This window comes from Poecilia formosa, unplaced genomic scaffold (genome assembly GCF_000485575.1).
Source record: "Poecilia formosa unplaced genomic scaffold, Poecilia_formosa-5.1.2 Scaffold635, whole genome shotgun sequence".
NCBI lineage: Eukaryota > Metazoa > Chordata > Actinopteri > Cyprinodontiformes > Poeciliidae > Poecilia > Poecilia formosa.
Window position 1 is genome coordinate 146177 of NW_006800574.1, and position 10281 is coordinate 156457.

The 10281-nt window shown below is 42.8% G+C and overlaps 1 protein-coding gene across 1 annotated transcript; it reads left to right on the top strand.

The window, feature by feature from the left end:
* Positions 1-818: 818 nt before the first annotated feature.
* LOC103130437 (probable G-protein coupled receptor 22) lies at positions 819-7641 on the top strand. Its single transcript, XM_007541829.2, has 3 exons — positions 819-1236; positions 2023-3046; positions 4040-7641. Exon 3 carries the CDS (start codon positions 4044-4046, stop codon positions 5358-5360), a length of 1317 nt encoding a protein of 438 aa, XP_007541891.1. The 5' UTR covers positions 819-1236; positions 2023-3046; positions 4040-4043; the 3' UTR covers positions 5361-7641.
* Positions 7642-10281: the final 2640 nt, after the last annotated feature.

Consider the following 10281-nt stretch of genomic DNA (forward strand, 5'->3'; position numbering starts at 1 on the left):
GACTTCTGAGTACATAGAAGGCATAATTAAAGTAATGTCCATTAAGCAACCATCCAGCGCCAAAAGATAAGAATCTTGTTTTGTTTGTTTGTTTACTAATGTAAAAAAAAACACACAAAAAAACAAATGAAAAAATGTCTTGTTTGACAAAAACTTTTGCCTTTCTGAGAAGAGAGCAAAGTTTCCTCCATTGTCTTTAAAGGAAGGATGTGAGTTGCCAGAATAGCCTCTGGTCATGGTTGTACCTGACAAAGGAACAGAGGATGGTAAACCCCCCCGCTGATCGGATCGAGTTACTAAATTGCCACTATAAGTCAGAACTGCAGCACTCTATCTCTGCTTTTTCTGACTTCAGTCCTTCTTGCAACATCCATCCATTTCTCCCACTCAAAGCTGCCAGAACTGATCTCTCCTCTGACAGCCCTGTTGTCTCACGTGCAAAGACTTATGTAAGTGCAAAAGAAATCAGTTCAAAACAAATGTTGCTCCTCTTTCCTGCCTCATAATCCTCACAAACACATTGCTCCATCATTACGTGATAATTACAACCGTCGCAGCGTTTTCATCACCTTATCTTTAAAAAGTCTGTGTCTCTGCAGCAGCGTTGCGCGTTTGCACACCGACATCAAAAGTCACAGAGCAAAAACACGTTTGGAGCATTTGAAACGAATCCCTAAGGGGCTTGCACAGGCGGCGGGGAAGCGAGGACAGAGGCAGAACTACGAGAAACACCTCCCCTTGCTGGTGAGAAAAGGGTTAAGCCTATTACTGCAGACCAATCAGGACTGGGGGAGCACTGCAAACCTCCGCAGTAAGAGAGAGAGAGAGAGGAAGAGAGAGGGGGAGCAAAGATGTGAGGGAGGAAGAGGAGAGAGTGGGAGATGCAGAGATACCGGGAGTGTGATGGTTTGCACTCTAATCCAGAGGAAGCGTAACAGAGTTAGTTTGATGTAGATTATTCACACAGTCTAAGCTGGTGACAAAAATGAAGACAAGAGGAAGAAACAGAAATGTCACATTTATCCATGAAGGACAACTCTTTGCTGGACTTCTTCTAAATGAAGAAAACACTGAAGACTCTTGGCTGCTCAAAGAAAACCAGGTGTGATTCCTTTAGTGCTCCCTGAAATCAACCAGAATCATCAGCAGTCGACCTGCAGCTGTTTTGCAGCGATGGGAGGAGAGGATACAGTGTGGTGACCGGAGCGGCTCTGGAGCCTCTGTTTACTCCACATGGTGAGCTTTGCTGTGCTTTGATAGGACACTGCACACTTGTAGGCTTGATTTAAAGTCAGACTATAAATAACGCGGGCACGACGGTAGACGAAGCCCCAAGTGCACAGTCTTGGGTCCGGCACATTCTCAGTTGCACTGTATTTCATGAACAATGACTCAAGCTAAAGGTTTTTGGCATCTTTACTTAGAAGTTTGCATGTGTGTGCATCTTGTAGTGCACATGCACTCTGTGAAGCAAGAGCTTCAACTGTGTGAAGTGTGTGCAATCACATCTTCATGGTACAGAGGCATCACTCACACCAAACATTTCCCCCGATGTTTTAGTGCGATTGACTTAAGTGAAGGAATCTCCTACGGCCGGAACAACCTTGAAAAGGGGACGAGACGTTTCTTTGAGGAGATTACATGGATAACAAGGAGCTACACACAAAGTAATCGCGTCTTTGTGACAGACTCCCCAAAGGGATCACTCTGTACTAAAGCTTCAAGGCAGCCAGTCTGGTCATGAAAACTGAATGACCATTTCATCAGCGCTGTGGCTTTATAAATAGCAAAATGTCTGCCAATAAAGATGCATTGGTACAACAATGGCGTGAAGTCCATGTGGAACTCGATGAAAGATCAGAGGCTGCGTTCTTTGTCATTAGGAATTTCCTTGTTGCTTCTTTGCTTATGTTTCGCTCACACATCCCCCCCTCCCCCACCTTCTCCCTCTGCTGTTTCTCACTCCCCCATCTCACTCCCTCTGTCACTTACTCTCCTTTTTTTCCTCCTTTCTCACTTCAGGTTACTGTAATCCAGAGACATACAAATGAAGGATATACAGATGACATCCTGCCCCGCGATTTCAAATTGATGTCAGCGATTGCTGCTCTCCGGCTGAAGAAGCGACTTCCATTGCTTCATGATAATGACCTTCTCGTAGACTGCTGAATCCAGCCACAATGCGTCCACTTACCGGCGATCCCATGTGTCATGGTAATTGGACATCCATGTGGCGGCAAAGTCTCCGATGATTTAGGGCGCTGCCTGTCGAGGGGAAAACTGGAGGCCTGAGCGCGGTTCACAAGTCAACGTTGACTGGAGCCAGAAGAACAAAGACTGGTGTGAAGGCTGGAGAGTGAAGGCCTCTTCCATTAGCGCTCCCCGGGGAGGCAAAGGCCTCGACATCGTCTGGATGTACTGACCTATTCCCGGCACACTCTGAGCACCACCTTGCTGCATACTGGGGAACAAACAACACAACGACAGCTCTTTCCTTTTGGAGTTTATCCCAACGTTTGGAAGCAGTTTACCACATTTAAAGTTTACCGTAAGACACGTAACGTTAACCGTAAGCCGGAATAAAAACAGAGAAGGAAAAAAACATCTGGGTGCTTTGTGAGTTACATATTCCAGTACTGTGCTAAAGAAGACTTTTTTAAAAAGTGTTTTCTTGGTTGGCTTGAATCGCTTCAAATTGGGAATATAATATTTTAAACAGAGGAATCCTCTGACATCTTACACTTTTTTTTCCCAACTGATTTGTCAATGCTGACATCTTCCTCAAAGCAAGCCTTCACTGACGATAGCTCTTGCTTTTTGGCCGTGGAGCTCGGGCGAAAAAAGCCAGGATTTTTGGCGAGACACTCAGGTGCTTTTGTGCACCTCTGGGATGGAGTGAAAGGAAAAGCCTTACTGGGGGGGCTCTGCTAGAGCGGAAACGTTTCCACCGGCTATGTTTGGATGCGATGCGTCTCTCTGTGGATCCAGCATGGACTGCCTGCTCTGACTACACAGTCCTGGTGTTCAGATAGTTCTGGAGTGAAAGGTAATTAAAGCTGCCTTTGCTTTGTTTTTGTGTTACCTTGAATAATGTTGGGGAAGAATATTAACTGTGTGTATGCAAAGCAGTTGTTGCAGTGTCTGCAGAGCCGCTCTTGAGGCTTTTTGTGATTACATAAAATCAAGACCTTCTGTTGAAACGACTGAGGTCTTTGGTGCGTTTATTTAAAAGAAACACATTTCAATTTCTATTTTTGAGACTCGGAGACATGGAGGCGTGTTTAGTCAGAGTGGAGCTGTGTTTTTGGTTTTTTTTATAAATCACTTTGAATATTTGTCAGTAATAAAAAGTGAAATCTATAACCAAATCACACGTAGCTATTTAAGCAATAAGAAGCATTCACGTAAGATGTTTTGTTTTAACGGTATACAGTCTAAAGATGCACCAAGTGTATTTCTGAGCTGTGATCAGCCAGCCGGAAACTCAAAAATCTGATGCATACTTTAGGGACTGGACACAGAGACGGGTATTTACAGTTACTAAATAGGATTACCAAAGCTCTACTGCGAATAGGATGCAGAGGCAGCTTTAAATGGCTAATTCGTAATCATTTTGTCTTTAAACAATAACATCCACTTCTAAAGCGATACCTCTCCAGCACACTCAGTGTTTAAGGTACTCGACTAAAGACTGCTCTTACCAGGTGGGCTCGTAAAACCTATTTTGAAGGTAGTTGCTTCTGATTTTTAAAGTCCAATCGAAATCTCCTGAAAATGTTTATTAGCACAATAAAAGTCGCAAATGGGCCACTAAAGTCTGAACGACGCATCTCTATAATGCATTACCGGTAATACATATGGTAAGAAAGCAACTGGCAAGGCAGGTCAGGACGTTGAGCTAAGACTTATCCTTAGTGTGTTGTTTTTTTACAATGACATCAATAACTCTAGCATTAAATGTGATGTTTTTTACTGTCTAGAAATGAACAAATACAGCATCTACTCTATAAAGTTATTTCTTCTTCTACCTAACTTGCAGGATAATGCATATTTTCCCCTGCCGACAAAAAGAAGCCACCATGAGCAACGTCACAGTCACCGACAACACTGAGCCCATCAGCAGTGCCATGAGTCCGGCGGCCCCCGACCCGTACCCTTACCCCGTTAGCTTTCAAATCTCCCTGACGGGCTTCCTGATGCTGGAAATACTGCTGGGTCTGAGCTCCAACCTCACAGTGCTTGCACTTTACTGTATGAAGTCCAACCTCATTAGTTCCGTCAGCAACATCGTCACCATGAACCTTCATGTTCTGGACGTGCTGATCTGTGTGTGCTGTATCCCTTTAACAATTGTGGTGGTGCTTCTCTCCCTGGAAAGAGACATGGCCCTCGTCTGCTGTTTCCACGAGGCCTGCGTCTCCTTCGCAAGCGTCGCCACTGCTGCTAACGTGCTCGCCATCACCCTGGATCGCTATGACATCTCTGTGAAACCGGCCAACAGGGTTCTGACCATGGGTCGTGCGCTAGCACTGCTGGCTTCGATTTGGGTACTGTCCTTTGCTAGTTTTCTTGTTCCCTTTATCGAAGTGGGCTTCTTCGCTCACGACCACGCTGAGCTGAACCAGACGGTGGTGGAGAACGGGGCCCTCAGCAACGAGTACTACACCGAACCTGGCCTGTATTATCACTTGCTCGCTCAGATCCCTATTTTCTTCTTTACGGCAATTGTAATGCTAATCACCTACTCGAAGATCCTGCAGGCACTCAACATTCGCATCGGCACACGTTTCCACGCGTCACAGAAGAAAAAGGCTCGCAGGAAAAAGCGCCCGTCCATGACGGCCATGTCAACGCAACAGGAGGCCACAGACGCGTCCCAGAGCAGCACCAGCCGCAATCCCACGCTGGGCATGCGGACGTCCGTCTCCGTCATCATCGCCCTGCGGCGGGCCGTGAAGCGCCACAGAGAGAGGCGAGAACGCCAAAAAAGGGTCTTCAGGATGTCCCTGCTGATCGTGTCCACCTTCCTGCTGTGCTGGACGCCGATCACGGTTCTCAACACGGTCATCCTGAGTGTGGGTCCCAGCAACCTCATGGTGCGGTTGAGACTCGGCTTCCTGGTGATGGCATACGGGACCACCATCTTTCACCCGCTGCTCTATGCCTTTACGAGGCAGAAGTTCCAGAAGGTCCTGAAAAGCAAGATGAAAAAGCGCGTGGTGTCGATCATCGAGGCCGACCCCACGCCCAACAACGCGATCATTCACAACTCCTGGATCGACCCAAAGAGGAACAAAAAGGTGACGTTCGAGGACAAAGATGCGCAGCTGAAATGTCTTTCTTCTGAAGATGTGGAGTGAAGAAGCTCATCACGTTAAGGTGAAACGCAGCCAAAGCAGCTGAAAGTAACTTCAAGCCATCATGAAAAGGGAAAATTGTATTCCAAAGCAGTAATGTAAAATACGATGTGCAATATGATGTACAAATGTAGAAGGTGGATAATTTATTACTATTTATTGAGAATTGAGATAAGTTTCATAGATGTATTATTGTACTGTAGATATTGCATGGCCTTTTGTAACAGCAGCAGCAACACATTATGTACATACAGTTACATGTACAGAACAGGTTAAACGAGATATTTAAATAGAGAGAGACGTAGGAATTGTTATGTAAACGTATATTTATAATAAATTTTGTGCTCACATCCAGTGCAGCTTCCTATTCTCCGCTCCCTCAGGAAAGATGTTTGCGAATCGGTAACAGCTGTGAGATTACACACATTTATCTTGTTGCCACTTTTCTTTGACACCAGTCCCGGCAGTCTCCAGCGACCGCTAACCTTATTGCTCGGGAGCGTTTGAGAAGAAGGCCCTTATACTGCAATTTGATAATAAATACAAGGCAGCAAACAAAGACAGGTCACATGCAGTGCAGGTGAGAAGCGTACGTACATCAACAGGCATGAATATGTTCAAGATACAAAACGTGGTGAAATGATGACGCAACAAACAACTTCAAGGATTTCTAAAGACTAGATTTTGGGAGTACATGTTTGAATTTATAGGAGACTTTCTGTCATCCAGAAAAATGATGTACTGAGGGGGAAAAAATCCTCTACTGTAGTTTTGTGGAATTGTATTTTCGCAAGTTTTAGAAAAAACACATGCTTTTTAAAGCTATGAGATTCAATTCTTGATTTATCAGCATTGAAAGGCCTCATTTAAATGGGTTGCTTTCCAGGAACGGAGTTGTATTTTATTTTATTTTTTAGAGAAGTCTGGGTAATTTTCAAAGCTTTAATATTTGCCTGTTTCTTCCCATTCCAACACCAGTTTTAAAATGCAACCATTATTCTTTTGGACCACCGTCTTGTGTCCAAGGTTCAACCCTTTGGCCCTAATTGGCGCCACGGCTCGACGCTATTGTAAACAGGAAGTTGCTGGAACAACTGTCCCTCTGTCCACCATGAGGACAGTTTCATTTCAACATTGACTGAGAGAGTGCTGACCAAGACAAAAGCTTCTGCTCTAAAATTAGCACCTTTAAGCTTGGATCAAATGTACAGCTGCCAGCGCAGGCTGTCCCTGCGCCCTCTGTAAAACTGAATGTAATGAAATGAGACAAAGATTAAGCTATTTGGCTGCAGTGACAGGCACTTTCTTTAGGGTCAAGGTTGAGGCTTTCAAAACCTGAGAACACTGTGCAACCTGCCAAGGATAGCGGCTGTAGCATTATGTCTGATGTCTGTTTTGCAGCACAAAATGGATGCTGTAAGAAAAATTCTTCACCTTCCCCTCAAATTAACACCTGGACGGTCAAAAATTTAGACATAAACTTGGAACAACAATCGCAGTTTCACAGTAAAACTGGTTTTGGAATGAATGAAGCTTTTTGTTGAAATAGTCGCTTCCTTTAACCCTTTGAAAACATGTGGACTGCACTTAAAAAGCTGGGTTTATGCCAGGATGACGACACATATGAATGAGCTCTTCCTGTTCTACTAAGAGCCCTGGCCAAATATCGTGAATTATCCCAAAGCTTTTGCTTATTGTGACAAGAGGTCTGTGCTTTTTCCACAATTTCCTAAAGAGAGCTTAACTAAATACAAGTGAAGGTGAACCCATATATTTTAACCTCAATGTATAATTTGACCTGTTGGATAAGAGGTGATGTATAATAATTTAAATTTGGTGCAACCTGTTTACTTTCTAAAAGTCAAAGAAGCAGCGAAAAATAAAGAATGGTTCAAGCAAGTCAATAAAAGCCCTCAATTAGTTAGGCTTTCATGCGCATGACGAGTACATGAGTACTGTACACAGAGGAGAGTAGGGGATGTTGGTTTTGAAATAAAAGAAGAAAAAACATGCTCAGGAAGTACTGTTTACAGTTCACCAATCGCACACACATTCCACAGACACAACAGAGCGCCATGCTTCTCGTCATCCTGGCTGACATAAACCAGATGTAATCTCGTTCTGGTTTGCCTCTTCTTTATTTATTTATTTTTTCTGCTGCCATTGATTTTTTTTGTCACTGAAAAAGCTATCATAGCCTAATTTTAAGATGATGAATCGAGTGTAACACGAGGTAGAGGAGAGACCGTGACGGTTTAAATTAAAACAAAGATTTCAAAGAGAATTTAAAAAATGTTTATTACTCGCCTTCTGCTGTAATAAAGTACTTTGCTGCCCGTATGTGGCTAATAATGCATGTTTTTTATCATATGTCAACGAAGGAGGCAGCAGAGTTGTTCTCCCCGAGTTATTGCAGCTTTGTATTTTGGTCTTAGTGACAGGCTCGCCCTAAATAGGCGGAAATATTCTATTTGTACAGCTGCAGAAGAGTTTCAGAAGAGAAAAAAAAGAAACTGTGTGCTTTAACAGTAAATCTAGATGCAGGGTTGCATACAATTTCTCATTTTTTGGTTATCACATGAATATGATAGGCATCATAGTCCTCAGGTCAAGAATCATTTTCTTTGTGAAGTCCATATAGAATTCTCATGCATACAAAAAAAAAGCTACCCACAATGCACGCTGCCTCCGCTCTTCATCTCCTTAATGAACCTATTACATGTGCACCTTTGCTGTCTCACGTATGGCAGAAAATCGAGGAGCCCTTTTCAATCCACAAAGCACGAAGCTGTTGGCTACCAGACTGATTGTACAGCCTCAATCAAATGCGTGTCTGGCTGTCAGCGTCTGGTTAGTGGCACGGCGGAGAAAATTGATGTGGGAATATTGAGGCAGGCAAGGGATCCTTATGGGCCCGCTTTAAAGCGGCAGCCAGGATGCCACGGTGCCTTAAGGGCACATCTGATCGAGAGAGAAGATGGGATCAGAGCCAGCAACAGATTAGCCGGCAGAAGGGGGAAACTGACCTATAAAGATGAATATTTATACAGCACCGATGATATTTTAGATCGTAGCGTCGACAGCGGAGGGTTGCAACTAGCAGCTTTTGAATTCTGCAACATTGCTCTCTAACCGGGGCGGGATGCCCCAGAGGTAGCCTCTAAAAAAAGGGGCGCCATCTGCCGCAGGCGTCAATTCAAACCCACCTGGGGGACGTTTCACAGCTACTCTGACAACCAACGTTTTCAACTCATTTTCTAAAATGTGACTCCAGTAAATAATACCAACCAACAGGAAGTCATTTCAAGTGATTCTGGTTCGGTGCAGAGTAGTAGTGATATTTCAGGAGAGCTACGAGGGACATGACGGGATCGAAACCTAAATATTGTATCATGAAACATTATTGGACAGTAATGTGGAATTTGGTTAAATTATATTTCATTTATAAATTAGCTGCTTAACAATAAAGCAATATACACAATGAAATTGTTTATGGGTAAGAAATGCAAGCATAATGTGATGAAACTGCACACCACAGGGGCAAAATGCAGGTACAAATTACAATTAATGAATCCTGTGATCTGTTGCTGAATATTATTAAATAAATTCACTGTAAAGTCTAAATTATATTTAATTACTGCCAACTGCATCGCCCTCAGGAGTAAATAAATTAGAGCTCTTCTCAAATGCTAGGCACTATTAAGCTTTGCTATTATCATCTTACAAAAAATATCTGCTAAAAATGAATCTGTAGTTAATTAACGGCTGCTTGACTTTGAGCTCTAGATGGTACAACGTAGACAAAAACACTATTATATTTAATTCATTTAAAGCTAACTTCGTCCAGGCAGTGTGTCTCATCCATCGCTTTATGGTCACTCCTTCAAGAAGTGATAAAATACCGTTGTTTGCTCTTGCAATGATCTTCAGAAATGAAATTGAACTTGAAAAATGTTACCAACAGCAAATTTGAGCATATTGTCTTCCAAACATTAGGACGATTTTATAAAAGATTGTTGAGGACGTTAGTATCTCATTGTGTCTGTATAGGTCTCGCCAGCCGAATGACACCAGCTATCCAAACAGCTAAACAGCACGAATGCAGAAACTCCACAGACTCAGGAATGACGTCTTAAAGTTTTTACTGACATCAATTTTCTGTGAAACTGTAACAGGACAAAGAAATACATACAAGTATTGTTGCTGTAGCAACACCGTTTAATATACATAGACTAGTGGTCAGAGTTAGCTTAGCATCAGGTCGAATTTACTTCTAACAGAAAAATACATGATTTCTCTACAAATGAAGATGTCTGCGATAACTGTTCTCATATGTAATTAATTCAACTTATAATACTTACAGATGATGCTTTAGCAAGCAAGAAAACAACGTAAGCAGGACTGAGGAACTGCCATGCGGCTGAAACTGTGCTGTACTTCCTGTTTTCTACTTTCCCTACTGCTTTTTGACAACTACCAAGAATGACCACTAGATGGCATTGTTTAGCACAAATAAGATAACAACAAAACGGTGAACATAACAATGTCTTTTTTTAAAAAAATCCGGTTTCCACGAGTGTCTCCACTTCCACTGTCTGTTTTTTGGCAGTCAGACGGTTCAGGCTTTGGATCCACTGACTTTGAGGACAAGTTGCAAAAATAAACAAACGGCATGAAGCAAAATCATGTATTTTAAACCACAACAGACGGGTACATGGATGATTTACAATTTGAGATAGTGCAGCCCAAGAAATCTTGTCCAAAGAATTTAATTTACAGACTTTCTCAATTTTAACAGAGCTTTGGCTCCGGCAAAGTCCACTGCCGTTCAGACATGGGCTGCATTAAAGTAATAAATCAAAAGAAGAAAAAGGGCAGACGTTCAGTCAGGCTTGAATAACTATTTCACATTTTTTTACAGCTT

Excerpts from the sequence above, each read along its gene's own strand:
- LOC103130437 (XM_007541829.2), top strand. The coding sequence starts at position 4,044 with ATGCATATTTTCCCCTGCCGACAAAAAGAAGCCACCATGAGCAACGTC.